The sequence below is a fragment of the Sturnira hondurensis genome, unplaced genomic scaffold (assembly GCF_014824575.4).
Source record: "Sturnira hondurensis isolate 20B ecotype Veracruz unplaced genomic scaffold, ASM1482457v3 Scaffold0021795, whole genome shotgun sequence".
NCBI lineage: Eukaryota > Metazoa > Chordata > Mammalia > Chiroptera > Phyllostomidae > Sturnira > Sturnira hondurensis.
The window spans coordinates 5927963-5944211 of record NW_028094426.1 but is presented as its reverse complement, the minus strand read 5'-3'; the positions used below and the strand labels follow the sequence as shown (position 1 = coordinate 5944211).

At 36.0% G+C, this 16249-nt stretch overlaps 2 protein-coding genes across 3 annotated transcripts in view; one reads left to right on the top strand and one right to left on the bottom strand.

Annotated features, from left to right (window-relative positions):
- PYROXD1 (pyridine nucleotide-disulphide oxidoreductase domain 1) overlaps positions 1–4047 on the top strand; it is a 21047-nt gene extending 17000 nt beyond the window's left edge. For both annotated transcript variants that reach the window (XM_037033931.1, XM_037033932.1), the window contains 2 exons: positions 881–1018; positions 1710–4047. In XM_037033931.1, coding sequence (XP_036889826.1) covers positions 881–1018; positions 1710–1958 — 387 coding nt within the window. In that variant the 3' untranslated portion in view covers positions 1959–4047. The remainder of the gene's footprint in view (positions 1–880; positions 1019–1709) is intronic.
- Positions 2014–16249, bottom strand: part of RECQL (RecQ like helicase) — a 26890-nt gene continuing 12654 nt past the window's right edge. The window contains 11 exon segments of the mRNA XM_037033930.1: positions 2014–2923; positions 2925–2968; positions 3543–3672; positions 4403–4622; positions 5729–5820; positions 7210–7348; positions 8080–8197; positions 8289–8437; positions 9478–9559; positions 10321–10487; positions 13182–13380. Of these exon segments, the coding sequence (XP_036889825.1) occupies positions 2749–2923; positions 2925–2968; positions 3543–3672; positions 4403–4622; positions 5729–5820; positions 7210–7348; positions 8080–8197; positions 8289–8437; positions 9478–9559; positions 10321–10487; positions 13182–13380 (1515 nt within the window). The 3' untranslated portion in view covers positions 2014–2748.

Here is a 16249-nt window from a genome sequence, read left to right as displayed (position 1 = left end):
TATAAATATAAATATCTCACTTCTATCAGAAATGCTTGAGGCTTAATTCCAAGATTGTATATTATTTTTACACACAAAAAGTTAGCATTAGTTACATAAACACATAGGGGAATAAGGAAACTAATTGCTTATTATAGGCTCTCCTATTTAATTTTCCCAGTAGCCATGGAGGAGGTGGTATATGTTTATGTTTCAAGTGAAAGAACTGAAGCTCAGGAGAAATATGTAGGAGAGTTGATATGCAAATCTACTGACTTCCAAAGCCAGTGTTCTGTTATACCAGGGAATCCCAAAACTTTGTAGCAATACAGTAACAGAATACAGAAGAAATCAATTTCAGAGAAGAATTTTAAATGACTCCCAGAATCAGTTACTGAAACCTGATACTACATCTTGGGGCTGGGCACCAAGTAATATATCTGTCTGACCCTTGAGGTTAGATTGCACTATAGGCCTTAACTATCCAGCACCTAAAAATGAGGACTAGGAAAAAAAATTTTCAGTGATAATTTGGTATCTCTATTAGTGATGATGAGAAATTTACTCTGAAGTTGAGACTGGTTAATTAAAATGTAATTTGCACCTGGTGTGGCCTGAAATATTTTAGTAAGTTTTAATAGCAATTTTATTGAAACATAAAAGTTGATGTCGTCTTTTCATTTAGATGCAGTGATTCAGACAGAATTATCAAATACAAAAACGAGTTTGGTTAGTGCAGACTGGTGATTGCTTCTGTGAAAAACTGATCCAACCAAACATCTGACCAATCTCAAGGACGGTCAAACACTGGACCCCTTTAAGGAATGTTACAAGGTTCAGGTGATAACATTTTTCAAGTAATATAATGAAAAATTATCCTGCATAACGTTCTTTATTTCAGATGAGGCTGTGGACCCAGGCTAGACAGATGGGATGGTATGCAGCGAAGTGCATGGCAGCAGCTACTTCAGGAGACTCTATTGACATGGATTTCAGCTTCGAACTTTTTGCGCATGTAACAAAGTTTTTTAACTATAAGGTAAGATAGATAAGCAAATTAGTGCCTTTTTCTGCTCGTTAGTCTTTTAACTAATTATGCTCATCTAATCTTACTTGAATAAAAGTTCATATGGTTTTAATCATTTTACAAAAATGTAATATTTTCTAATTTTATGTAAATCAATTCTTGGTATTAATGCTTTTTAATTCCTAACTATCTGATAACCATTACCTACCTTCCCACTATAACTATTTTATACCTTAAGGGGACTGTTTCCTGTTGGTGCATTTCTAATTTTTATATGAGATTCATTATTTCTTTGTGAGGGGAACTAATAGCTAGCAATCATACTTAAGAATGAACCAAGCGGTTTCCTATACATATTATATTAATCTACTTTACAGTAGTCAGAGGCAAGATTTTTGTTCCTATTTTACTGATAAGGAGAAACATACACATACACAAGGTTCAGGGAAATTAAATAATTTGCACATGAAAGGTCTAATTCAGTTCCTTATTAAATCTTTAAATCATGCACCATCTGTAGAATAAATGAATACCATCGAAATTTTTCTTTGCAACCCACCCCAATGACACTTTTAGCTACAAAATTTTGCGAGTAGATTTTTCTGCTGACCATTCCAACATAATACAGAATAACTGTCTATTATGTTTCCTTTTTGGCATCCACTAAAATAACTTTTTATCAATATATGTATATATATACTAGGTTGTACTGCTGGGAAAATACAACGCACAGAGCTTGGGTTCAGACCATGAGTTAATGCTGAGATGCACCAAAGGACAAGAGTACATCAAAGTTGTCATGCAGAATGGACGCATGATGGGAGCTGTTTTAATTGGTGAAACCGATTTAGAAGAAACATTTGAAAACTTAATATTAAACCAGATGAACCTTTCATCATATGGAGAAGAACTACTAGATCCCAATATTGATATAGAAGATTATTTTGACTAAAAAGGGCATTTCAAGAATCAGATAAAGATTCAAATGAGACAAAATGTCAAGTCAATAAAGTAAAATGACTGCACTGATTTAATGATGACCACATTGAGGTTAAACATACAGAAGTAGCCATGATTTTAGTGGTAAAGTATTTAAAAATAAAATTCTAAAGATGAAATCAATACAGGTAACATTTATATTTTTTCTAATACAAAACTGACAATTTATGTAAGAATTTTCAAGTTATCCATTTCTGTGTGTTAACCTGAGATGCATTGTGATTTATTTTGGAGCAAATTTAGCTAGGCTGTTGCTACCTAGGCAACAGCTTGGCCTGGTTAGCAAACCAGAGCCATTCTTTGACTGTGAAATGTCAAAATAGGGTTGTGGTTTCAAGCTTGGAGTTTTATTTTACTAAATAGAGAGCCATCTTACTTGTTAATCCTTGTATTGATACCTTATTCTATTCTATATTTGCATTCTGCATCTCTTATAAGCTGAAGTCACTTTTTGTGATAAGCAATGTAAAAATGTCAGTATAACACTGCTGTCAAAAGAAAAGTATATAAGGCATAAAGAGTTTAAGATAGTTATGTGAAGCTACTCCCCTAAGTATTTTACATTTAAAGAGTTTTACATTAAAATTTTTATCTTTCCCTCATTTTATAGTGTACATGATTCATGCTGCTAAATTTACAAAAGGTCTCAAATTCTCATGTCTTAAATACTTTAGAGAGAAGTTTTTAAAGTATAGCTCCATGTGTATAAAGTGTTCATGAAAGTGTCTTAAACTTTTGATTAACTACAAAAATAATGGTGCATACATGCATAAAACTGTTCTGTTCTTAGAAAATTTAGAAACACTCATCTCACGCATCGTCAATTTTTCTTTTCTTAGCCCCTGTATTCTTAGACTCAGATTGCGGAAACATGTTGGCAGACTTCTTCCGGAAGTGATCCAAATTTTTTCCTTCCCTCTTTTTATCAGAGCCTTCAGAATGACAAGTTTGAGGTGATTCAGTCTACAAAACAATAACAAAGTAAAAATTCACCTATTCTGCTTTCTCATGAGATTAATAATCCCAATAGTCCTTCCATATCAGTTAGCTCTTTAAGTATCCAGTGGTCTAGTTTTTTATCTTCAAATGTCTACTCAAATATGAGTCTCATCTTGAATGGAAGGGCCTATGCCATCAGAGAAACCCTCAAGAACACCGTACATGTCCTTAGATACGATTGTGCATGGCATGCTTTTGCGGGCTAGACAGTATTTAGTTCATAATTGCTTGTCCACCTCTGCTGCAGAGGCAGGCTTCCCAGCTAACACCGATCCCAACCAACATCACGAGGGCAGTGCGCATCACAGAACTGGGCATTAAGATGCAGGCTTCACACTCCAGAAGTTAGAAACTCCCCCAGTCTCTCTTCAAAGCCTAGTCTAAATCCTTCCACTTAATGTCTTCACCACCCAGATTCTAAGTAGAACACTGACTTATTAACTCTTATATTCAATTGGACCTAGGAAAGTACCAGTTAAAGGGAAGCACCCACAGACTTTAATGTATGTTTTAAATGCTTGAAAGTTAAGGCAGTTACCTTGAAAGAGGTCTGTGCAGACTTCTTTACTTGCATAGTAATAGCATGTGCCTCATTGTTCAGAAGATTAGCTTTAGGTCCAATTTTCAAATATGAAATGGTAGCGTAAGCTGTAAAACTGTAGTCTTCTCTGCAGAAGATAAAGGCCACTGATCAGAAATGTTTTGTGAGTTAGAGAAAACAAACTGAAATATATAAAAATAAACTGTAAGTGCAATAATTTTAAGTAATACATTGATATGAAATAATGTCAGTTATACTACAAAACCTCATTTTATAGAAACTATTTATTTTGTGCTTTTTTTGACATACAGGAGTCAATTGTAGTTGGAATATATTAGATACATTTTGTAGAGTGTTTAAACTTCAAATGAAACCACAAAACCATGTCTTATTGTATTTATAAAAATGAGAAACTATCATAAAGACACATCATATTTTATGAAAGAAAATACCAATTTTTGATTCCTTTGATTAAATAAACCATCATTCTTATGGTACTGGTTTCCAGACATTTTACCAGTTTATTTCTCTTAAGTGTTAACTGATCTCCTATTTATGGGTCTACTGAGATATAACTAATGCCTGTAAAATCTTAGTTTGCTTATTTCTAAAATTAAGATAATGAGAATGTCTACTCTCATTTCACAGTGTTGCTAAGATTAAATGAGGTAATACATGTAAAAAGTATATAAAGTATTCTGTCATTGTTGTCTTTATTGGTACATATCCAAATTAGAGCTTTTATTCAAAGTAATCTTTTTGGAGTTATATTTATTCTACAAATAAAGAAAATATAGTGAACTATTAAACAAATCATAAAGACAAGATGAAAGGAGAAGACATAGGTTTGCATATACTTAAGATACTGCTGTAGAAGAAAGTGGGCAATAATTTTCTCCAGGTCTTCACGAGGAAGTGTGGGAGGAACAACAGCTGCTACCCTCAATTTTGCTGCTCCCTTTCCCATCCAAGAATCGATCAGTTTCAGCGGTGTGAGCTTTTCATTCATTTCCTCTGCCTGCTGGAGGATTTTGATTAGATCTCTGCAGTAAGCTGTTACATTCTTTCTTTCAAATGCTGTAAGAAGAGGCATAGTTACAGGCAATTTGGATTTAGAAATTAGGGCAAAGACAGTCTATCCTAAGTGGTTAAACTGGTTTAAAAACAAGTCATCAATGTGAGCCACCCTAAACATTAATTTATTACTGTGATCTGAATAAAAACTAGGCTAGTCCCCAAGTTTCTAGCACTACACTAAGTTGTAGGCTCTTTCAGACACTGTCATTTCCAGTGATGTAAAGAAATTAACCTGGTTATCAGAAGGCCTTTGGATAGCTCTAGGAACCAGAGTGTCTGCCAGACATGATGATGGCAGATGCTCTGAGATGAGTCCCGAGGAGAGTGCATCTATTCTGCACGTTTACCTGATGTGTGCTCATTAGGCAGTATCCTGAAACCTAGTACGGCTTCGCAGCTACTCTTGATTTAGGACAAGGATGTCCTGGACAGATATCCCCAGTTATTAATTGATACTAGCACTTTATATATCAGGCTCTTGTTAATCTGGTCAGCAAAACAGTCTAATTAACGCATCAATGAGTAATTTTCTCTAGCTGCACAGTTAAGATTGTGGTGACCTTCTGCCACCCAGGCATCAGAATTCATAGAGGAACTGGTTAGTCCAGCTCTTCAATTGCAACTCACAGATACGGGATGAAATCAAGTGAAAATACAATTCTAAATCACTGGTAGGTAGTGTCTTATGAGTAGTTCGCCATATCTGCATCAAAAAGGATTCACTATAATCTCTATTTTGCACAAAATTTATTTTCCTAATTGGTTACTACAAACTATTAGAGATTATCACACAGTAAGCCTTTTACATAAATAGCATTTGTATTCAGACGATTTAAATGTTTTCCTTCATTTCTTAAAAATTTCACATGTCCTCAGTAATAGCAACATAAAATATGCACACACACACACGCGCGTGCGCGTGCACGGCTCTTCCTTTTATTTGCCTTTCTCTCAAAACCGTGTTGTTACTTTTAAATATAGAAAATTCTATTCACACCTTGTTTGATCTTTTAAGTCTTAAGGATTTGACTCGGGGTCAAATAATCCTGTCCTCATGGAACCCTACCCATGTGTTAGCCCACAGGTTTAAAAATCAATGAACTCACAAATGTCTTTACAGCAGTTGTCGCACATTTTGTTACATGCTTCTGAGTTCCACACTTCATCAAAATGTTGAGCTATCAAAACCCGGCGACACCTGCCAACATGGATACAAATTAAGTGATTTGATCAAGCTTTTAGAATCCCTATTTAAAAATACAAGATTATGTAATGTATTAGTTTCCTGTTGCTACCATATTACCACCAACACAGTGGCTTACCAGGACACTAATTTACTACGTTACATTTCTACAGGCTAGAAGTCTGGCATGGGTCTCACTGGGTTAAAATCAAGATGTCAGCAGGACTGTGATTTTTGGAGGCTCTAGGGGATAAAGCTGTTTCCTTGCCTTTTCCAGTTTCTAGAGACTGCCTGCGTTCCTCGGTTCATGGTCCCCTTTCCTTCATCTTTAAAATCAAGCACAGTCAGTTGAGTCTCACATTACATCACCCTGAGAACTACCCTCTTCTGCCTCCTTCCACATTTAAGGACCCTTGTGATTATTCGGGCCCACCCAAATAATCCAAGCTAATCTCCCCATTCTAAGGTCAGCTGATTAGCAAACTTAACATCATTTGAAACCTTAATCCCCTTTTGCCACGTAAGGTAATATGGTCAAGGTTTCAGGGATTTGGATGTGAATATCTTTGGGGACCACTGTCTGCCCACCACATAATTTTTTCTGTATGTACTTGATAAACACAGCTATTAAGAAGTTGTCTGAGATTCAATATTTTACTATTTGAAAAAAAAATCTTCCTGGTAGCAGTTTCTTGTATTTGATAGCACCTGTTTGAGTCTAACCGCCATAATATGCTTCATGGGGGCTCACTGGGAAAAAATCTAAGAAAAATTTCATTGTCTCATTTCTTTAACTAGATTATTGTAGCATCTATAGGAAAGGAATGCCATTTTCTGTCACTGTCTGGTTACCACTTATTTCAAAATTTTCAAGTCCTTTTACACAATGGTCAATAAAAACACAAAGATGACTAAGGCAGAAAAGCCATTAAGGAGTTATGGTATATGGTCTAACTAAATCCACCCTACACAGATCTAAATGTGTTTCTTAAGAAGAAACTTGACCCTGACCGTCAACCCATCAGCTGGTAGGATGGTTGGTGTGTGTTACTGAGCTCAACTCCCAAAGTGCCCCTTCTACATCTGTACCCAGTTATTAAAGCATGAAGCTATACACAAGCGCCAGGGAAAAAAGACTTGAATTCACTATGTATCAAAGCCTTCAGTAAAACAGAGTTTTGGAGAATTATCTCTGAGACAGAATATCTATTCTTGCATTAAGGCAGATCCTGCAGGTTCACGTGCTGTTCCTCACCCTGCAGACACCTCACCTGCTCTGACATATACACTTGATGTTGTACTGATGTATTTATGGACTTTATTAGGTACCCAGAGTAACATCATATACTTTCAAACTGTGTTTGTCTTTAATTGACAACAGGTAAGAAGAGGCACGCGGCTTACTTGCTTATGTTCTGACAGTATGACACCATCTCATAGAGTTTCTGTTGTCCCACATTTTCCATCACCACCATTGAACTGATCCTGAATATGTCTCCAAAGCCATAATATAAAATACAGTCAGCTTTCGTGTCATCTCGACCTATAGTATGAAAGATCTTAAGATGGCAAGAGTTGTTTTTAAAAATTCAAAACAAGCAAAAGTAATATATGTAAGATCAGCTAGCTTATCTAATAGAATTTTCAGATGGAAATGTGAAAGTTAATTTATAACAACTGCCCTCAAATTAAAAAAAAAGACTAGAAGACTTAGTAATCAGCTTTATTAAATAAAAAATGTGGACATTAATGTTTATTAATGTCCATAAGTAGTCTAATTATTTAAGTTACAGAGTTGAAACCACTAATTAAAAATTCAGGAGGCAAAGATGGACATCAAATCTTTTTAGCAAACATAAGAAACAATTCAGCTCTGGCTGGTGTGGCTCGGAGGACTGCCTGCCGGCCTGCAATCAATGGGTCACCAGTTCCATTCCCAGTCACAGCACATGCCTGGGTTGCAGGCCAGGTCCCCAGTAAGGAGTGCACAAGAGGCAAACCACACATTAATGTTTCTTTTCCTTTCTCTCCATCCCTTTCCCTCTCTCTAGAAATAAATAAATAAAACCTTAAAAAAAATTCAAAACACCCCAACAGAAACTCAGTGAAATATTTCCATAGGCAATTTAAGTATAAAACCATGAAAAAGACTTTAATTGTTTAAAAATAGTAGCCAATAAAGATGAGAAATATAGAATTATTCAATATCACTTGTAGTATGCTTTCTGAAAAATCTTTTTTTAAAAATGGCTTCTGGATTTGAGTTATACGTACCTGCGCGGCCACTCTCTTGGTAGTAATTTTCCATAGATTTACTCATTGAATGATGAATAACAAATCTCACATCTGGCTTATCAATTCCCATACCAAATGCAACCGTTGCTACTACTACCTAAAATGTTTCAACATTTTACATGTTAATTAAGTCAAGCTAAAATATTCTTAAAGGTGAACTACATTTCTATTAAAGACAGATACTTAACCTGAATTTCATTGGCTGACCATCTTCTATGAACCTTGGTCTTATCTTCTGGTTCCATGTTGGCATGGTATGCACCTGCATGAACTCCCAGTTTCTGTAAACTAGCTGTAACTTGCTCGGAGTCCTTCTGAGAAAAGCAGTATATGATTCCTGTAGTAAAATATGTCCAATTGTTTTATACATGTATATGTGTCCAAAAAATATTCCTGGAAGAGAATTTTAACACTCAAGATAGTGATTAATACAATGCATGGGGAGGAACAATTTATGAAAAATGTCAAGGCTCTGAACACAATTGACTTTTTCGTATAATTCACAATCTGCTTGCCAGGTGGATCTAAAGCAGAAGTGAGCCTTGCGCCACAGCTGCTGGAACCCACTGCCTCTTTTCTCTCTCCAGCTTTCTCTCCCACTGTGTGGTCTTTCTCAAACTGATGCCCACAGCTCCACAAGATGTTAGCGAGTGTGCAGTGAAAAAAGTCTCACATGCATGAGTTTGGGGAACATTGAACCAAGTTAAACAAGCTTCTCTCTTTATGTGCAGGGCTGGTCAGAACAGATATACCTGTGACTCTCCAGGAGGGATATATAGCTAGTTGCAGCCTTTTCCAAAATTACTTGACCCTGCAACTCCTTTTACCTGGGTTACCCATTCATATCTCCCAAAAAACTATAGAACAATTTTGAAACACTACTTTTACACAGACTCATTTGCTTCATAACACTTGCTTGTTCATTAAGCTTGAAACACATGTATTCTCAACTCCATCCATACTTAACTCATTCAATGTGTTCTCCTTATTCCTGGAGTGTGCCTTCCACTACAATAGAGTGTCGTTTACATCCCTTTACAACATCAGTGCTTAACCTTCTGTCTCTCATACATGGTGGATACTTATTGAATATGTGCTATTAAAAATTAACATTATGCCATTCAATCTATTCATTACAGTAATTAAGTATAAATAAGCAAAAAATAAATCAGTTTTAAGACTCATAATCTGAGCTAGCAAACACCACACCCAGTTTCTAAGTTTGCCAAATTCATTTTACCATATCATGTTCAAGTATCTTCTGCCATGCATGAGTATTTTTTGTGCTAATCATCTATCAGTAGTATATTAGTGTAATATTAGTTACTTTTTGAAAGTTCTCCCTCAGCCTTCAAAGTCGGTTGGTTATTTTATTACCTGATTGCCCTTTGTATCTTCCATTAATGATCTTTACAATATCTTCAATAAAATCTTCAGTGTTTGAGGGTTTTTGCCGCACCTAAGAAAAACTAACTTATTAAAAAGTAAGTTAATGAGTACCATCCAAGTAGTCACTTACAGCTTTTCAAGGTGCCATTCTTTCATAAGCACTGTTTTCTTCTATTATTCTTTCACTCCCTCATCTCACTCACCCCACCACTTCCCAGCCTTTTTTCATCCTTATTTTTGAATTTACCAGAGATGAGAAGGCACTGAGGCAGTAACTAGCTTATAAAGATGGAGCCTTTATTTTCTAGTGCTACTTTTATAAAAACATAAGCCATGGCAATAAATAACTATCCAATGAAAACTCAGAAAAAATATTAAGTCTATTCTTAAAAGGATTAAAAAGGAAGAAAAACAACTGTTGGGTTATTTAACTGTTATTAAACTTTCAAAGTTACTTATCAAATATAATCTAAATAGGGGGTATTAACAAATCTTTAATGGCATATTAGTTTTGTATTATTTCATAATTAATTTCAATAGGGATGTCATTAGGATCCTTGGTGTTGATCTCCACTTTTTCTCCATCCTTTCACAAGAAAGAAGGTGCATAAACTTAACAAAGCAGTGTATTCTTTTGAAACTAACAAAAAACATGCAACACAAGAGATAGCAGAAACAAGCATTTATGAATGAATCTGCTTATAATTACCTCCCGTTTTTAAAGTTTTTAAACAGAGTTAACTGTTACTTATGTAAATAAACACAGTGAAAAGGTAACTTCTCTGCTACAACCCTTCACAAAAGGTACAAGTTGACACAGAAGTTACATACCTCATAATAAAGATTGGGCCGATTAAAAGAAGCTGTAAAAGTAAAACACTTTTCAACACACAATATTTTCTGAGCATCTTTCAAAACATGACTTGTTGCTGTCGCAGTCAGCCCAATTAGTGCTGTGTTTGGGAATTGCCGCTTCAAGATACCAAGTGCCTTATAATCTGGGAAAAAAAAAATACGAAATGGCCCTCTTTCTCTACTTTAAGGAACAGGGTAAATTAAGCCTTTTAACATGATGGAAATAATCAACGATTGCTGTCATTTAATTTCCATAGCTCCCTATCTCAGTAAGTCTGCAGTTGCAGCTCAACCTTTTTGAATAGGCAGGCTTTATTGCACTCTTCACTGGTTCTTCGAAAACACTGCCCTTGGCCACAGATGGAACTCCCAGTTGAAGAGAGTAAATACCTCTTCATTTACTAACATTTCCAGGAAGCTCTGCACCGGTCTACACTGGCTGAACAGGAGACTTAAGAGGTAGTGGGAGTAGCCACAGCATATTTGAATTTATTATAACGGACGAGAGAAAAGAGACTGTCAGCCTAAACCCTTCAATCACCAGGAGTATCCAAGGGTCGTAAGTTCAGACCAGAAAAAGTTTGGTCAGGGCACTGCTTTTTATATAACATATTTCAGAGAAACTATTCTGGGCTCACAGTCATCATACACATCCATAACAAATATTGCTAGATAAGTTGTCCTTAAGTACTTAAATTACTTGGAGAAAAGTGAAAAAGAAATTGCTAAATGCTAAGGTAGAGGACTATGAAACTACAGAGGAGAAAGTAACCACTTGGAATGTTGTGAAGGTTTCAAACAGCTAACATTTGAGTTGGGTCTTGAAGAATAAGCCAAGTTCCTTACAAAGGGAAGAGGAAAACAGCAGGCAGAGGAAACAGCATATACACTACAGACACACTGGCATGCAATTACCTAGGAGGCTGAGATAAGAGCAGGCAGTTCCCTAGGGCTAAATCTCAGGGTAATGTGCTGTTTGGATCTACTGTCAACACCATTGGACAGGGAACTAACTAGTTGCCCTTTATGGCTCCCAGGTAGAGCTGAAAGATTTTTCTCTAAGATCATGAACAAGACAGGGATGCCTACTCTCTCCACTGTTGTTCAACATAGTATTGGAAATCCTAGCCAGAGAACTTAGGCAAGGAAAACAAATAAAAGGCATACAAACTAGACCAGAAGAAGTAGAACTGTCACCATTCACAGATAACATGTTGGTATAGACAGAAAATCCTGATGATTCCACACAGAAAAAACCAAACCCTACAAAACTAATAAATTCAGTAAAGTCGCAGGATACAAAAATCACTATACGAAAGTCAGTTGTGTTTCTAAACATTAATAACAAACTATCAGAAAGAGAAAGTAAGAGCAGTTCCATTTACAACTGCATAAAAATAATAAAATAATTAGAAAATATTTATCCAAGGCAGTGAAAAATCTATACAACTGAAACTATAAAACATTGATGAAAAAAACTGAACAAGACACAAATAAATAGAAATATATACTGTACTCATGAAGGATTTAACACTACTACTTAGGGTAGCATTGTTACAATGTTAATACTCCCTTAATCAATCTACAGAGTCATTGCAACCCCTTATCAAAATACCAATGGCATTTTTCACAAACTTAGAACTAATAATCCTAAAATTTATTTGGAACTGCAAAAGACCCCAAATAGCTAAAGCAATCTTGGGGAAGAAGAACAAAGCTGGAAGTATCACACTTCTGGATTTCAAACTATACTACAAAGCTACAGTAACCAAAACAGTATGTTAAAACTTAGTAGTCTAGTTAAGATAGCAGGGCTCTTAGTAGAAAGGACAGTATATATACTGCCTAAGATATTTAAATCAAAAATTTAAGAAATACCTGTGCCCCAAATATCCCCAAAGGTAGAGAACTGCCTTTACTCCCTGGGGAAGCTGATTATCCCTGGGGAAGTATAAGAAAAGGTGAAGACAGATCAGAACCAAAGGGAACACTAATATGTATGGAGGTGTCAAATGAAGAAGAATGAAGGAGGTGAAAATGGAAAGGTACAAAATAAGAAGAATTACATCATAGTAACCAAAGGAGAAGCAAGTGGCAAAGTGAGAGGTGAACAGTATAAAACACTATTGAAGGTAAGTGGGAAGAGGAAAGAAGATGAGACCACTGGCTGGAGCCAGTGAGGAGTGGGGTCCCTGGTGACCTCTGAGTAGGTCGTGGAGGAGGAAGAGTGACACAATGAACTCAGGAACCCAGGGGTCTATATGAGTGTGAATCCAGGTTCAGACAGAAAAGAGGCTGAAATCATAGAGCAGGAGTTTTAAAGAGTTTTGTCCATAGAACAAGTCTGAGTAATCTGCTTCAGGCTATGACTGTAGGGTTAGGTTGGAGGAGTAAAGAAAAGAGTTACTAAAATCTCTTGACCCCTGAGAACCTGACCCCACAGAACTTGACCACTGAGGAGTTAGCTGGGTGTAGGTCCTGAAGTGGATGCTAAGGACACTCAGAATGACAACCAAAGAAGACCGATTTGAAGAAGATGCAACGTCCTCGGCGGATGTGAAGAACCTGTAGGTCAGAACCTATGGCTAAAGGTGGAAGAGTATATTTGCTAACAGACGTATGTTTCAAAGGATAAAAGCAATTATTAGGCTAAACACTGCCTCAGAGGGAGTAAAGACATTAAAGATGTTGCTTCTTGGCTCTCCTTATATTAAGGCAAGAGAAAAGGAGTAATAACTACCTAAGAGGACAATTTCAACGGAAGCAGGAATTTTCCATCGTGTAAAGCTGAGTAATAAGATAGCCCCAGCATCGTTTTCCAGACACAACATGCATACCAGGTCTGAAATCATGACCCCAGTGGCTGCAGCAGTGAACTTCATCCACAGCTATTCGGGTAAGTCTCCTTGCCTCATAGGCTTTCTCTAGTCTTGACATAAACATTTTGCTTTTAGCAATTTTCTCTGGAGTCACATAAATTAGCTTTAGCTTGGAGTTTTTATTTACCATTTCAGCATGAACCCATTTCACATGCTCCTGTTGAAGGAAAAACAGACACAATGATAGTAGAACTAAGCCAGCAGACTGCAATACTAAGTGGTACACAAAAACGCTCATTACTTAAAAGCAATAGCCCCAGACTGTTTAACAGCAGATACTTAGTTCATTAAAACTGAAACCATGTCTCAGCACTAACTTCGTGGCAGCTGGGTAAATGCAACTTTAGTTATTTACTTACACCCAAACTATTGGTAAAAGAATCTCCTTTGACAAAAAGAGAACAAGAAATGAATGACATGATACTCCATGAATGATATGAAATGTATAGAACAAGCATTTATCCTATAAAGACATAATTCTAAACTGTTCATATTAAATGCCAAAATGTAGGCTAAGTATAATAACTATGGTTATAAAGGTGTGTTTTATTAATTTGAACATTATTATTTGTAGTCACTACATATCTCTGAACCCAATTTATTCTTGTTTAAAAATATTTTATTATTTTTTAAATTTCTTTATCTTTAGAGAGGAAGGGAAGGAGAGAAGGAGAGACATATCAATGTACGGTTGCCTCTCGTATGTCCCCTGCTGGGAACTGGCCTACAACCCAGGCATGTGCCCTGACTGGGAATTGAACCATGATCCTCTGGTTCACAGGCCCAACCAATTTATTCTTGATTAGCTCCTTTAATGATGCTATCAATCTACTTATAATCTCTCTAGGTTTTATAAAGTATCTTATTCACTGAATTAAAATTTTATAATACGAAATATATATTTATATATATAATATATAACAAAAATAAATCTTAGGAGGTAACAGTTATTGGCTAACAGTTATGTATAATATTTTGCACATTAGATGTCACTTTTTCTTTCTCGCCTAATTAGGACCAAAAGAAGTGTAGGAAACAATGGTGAATCTGATAGAAAGAGAAAATCAAAACTGCTTGCATTATCCTACAAAGCAGTTTGTTAACTCTTTGAAATACTAATTTTGTTAAGAAACAGCCAAAGTACATTAAACATTTCAAGTGACCCTATGTGTCCCAGAAATCTTAGAAGAGCAAACATAAAGCTAGCTCGTTCTTCAGAAATGAGCAGATGCAAAAACAAACAGAAAACACCACCTGGAACTTTCTGGCAGCATAAGTGGAGAAGCAAGGTTTAAAAATAAAAAATGTTGTATTCATATCCTATGAACTACTAATGACAACAACCAGGAAACTCAATTCATCCTTTCTCTCCCTAAATTTTCAAGCAGTAGTGATACGGCATGAACCTGTAATTATGTGCAACTTTCTAACTACTTTCTATATTTACACACACACATATATTTTTCACTCTTTTTTTCAGTTTAAAGGAATAACTGTACTAGAAGGCAATGTTCTCCATAGACTCATTCTGTTTAATAAGAGTGTAGCTACATTGACACAAAAAATTAAATAAAACAGAAACATATAGGAAAAATGAAAGGAGCCAATGTTTCTTGGAGATAGGTCTGGAAGGAAATACGCAAAATGAGCCTGGAGTACGTATTATAAAGGAAAGCAAGAAGTGACAAGCTACGGGGTGAAGGAAGAAGATTTGGGAGCCAACTGAATAGACTCTCACTGCCCAAAAATGAGACTATGTCAGCATTAAAAAAAATAATAACTATGGATTAAAATATATCAAATATGTTAAAAACATACATATATATGGATACATATGTCTATATTTGGGGTAAAAGACTTTATTAACTACCTTTGGAGATGCTGGAAATCAACTCTTTCTGAAAACTGGTAGAAAATAGAATTTTCAAGCTGCAAAAAGTTAATAAGGAGAAAGCTCTTTATAGAAAAGTTGAGAGTGATGTAATTATAAAGCATCATTTTGTAACCCCTAATTAAACAGCAGCTCTAAGGTGAGAAATAATCATCAGTGGCTGCTGAACCATTAGATAAAAACTGACAGAGAAATTGGTCATTACAGAGCAGGCAGACATCACCCGAACCCACTGGTCAAGCTTGACAGCACACAAAAATAGCCAGGTATCATGTAACTGCTGAGTAATGCCACGGGAAGTATACTCATGCAATTAAAAAGAAAACCCAAATCTAAATGCAGTTAAGTGTTTAGATCTAAATAAAAGGAACAAGTTGAACAACATCACAAGGATGCAGTCAGGGAAATCCAGAACGTAAGAAACTGGAGGACGAAGAACCTGGTTCCTTCAACAAATAATCTGCACAAGAAATAAAGGGAACCTGTGGATATATCAACCAAATACAACATAACGTGTGAATCTTATCTGGACTGTGATTTTTAAAAAATTCAGATTTGACAGATCTCAGAGGGGAAGAAGGTGAGGGGGGACTGGAAAAGATTAGCCAAAGAACATATATGCATGTAATTAGCCCATGGGCACAGACAACAGCATGAAGGTGGGGGGACCTGGAGCACAGGAGGGGCCACTGGGTGGAGGGAGGAAAAGGAGGGGAAAATAAGGAACATCTGTAATAGTGTCAACAACAAAAACATTAATAATTTTTAAAAAAGAGTTGATTAGACAGAGATATCTGAGTACTTTTATTTGATATTTTGAGGAATTGATTTAAAATGCTGAAGAAGTTACAACTGAAATATGATGTCTGGGATGTTTCAAATAAACAAACCAGGAAGGAGGAGTTGGGGAAATAGAGGGTGGATGGATGAAACAAGGTCAGCCATCTGTTGACAAACATCAAAGGTGGTTAATGGGTACACGGCAGTTTTTATACTATTCTCTACTGTTATATGCTTTTGAAAATTTCCATAAAATGCTTTTTAAAAAGGAACAGGTAAGAAATACTTTATTCGATAGGTGAAATTAAGAGCGTCCATTCTCAAACAGAAGAAATCCCACAGGGGTAGGGCATTT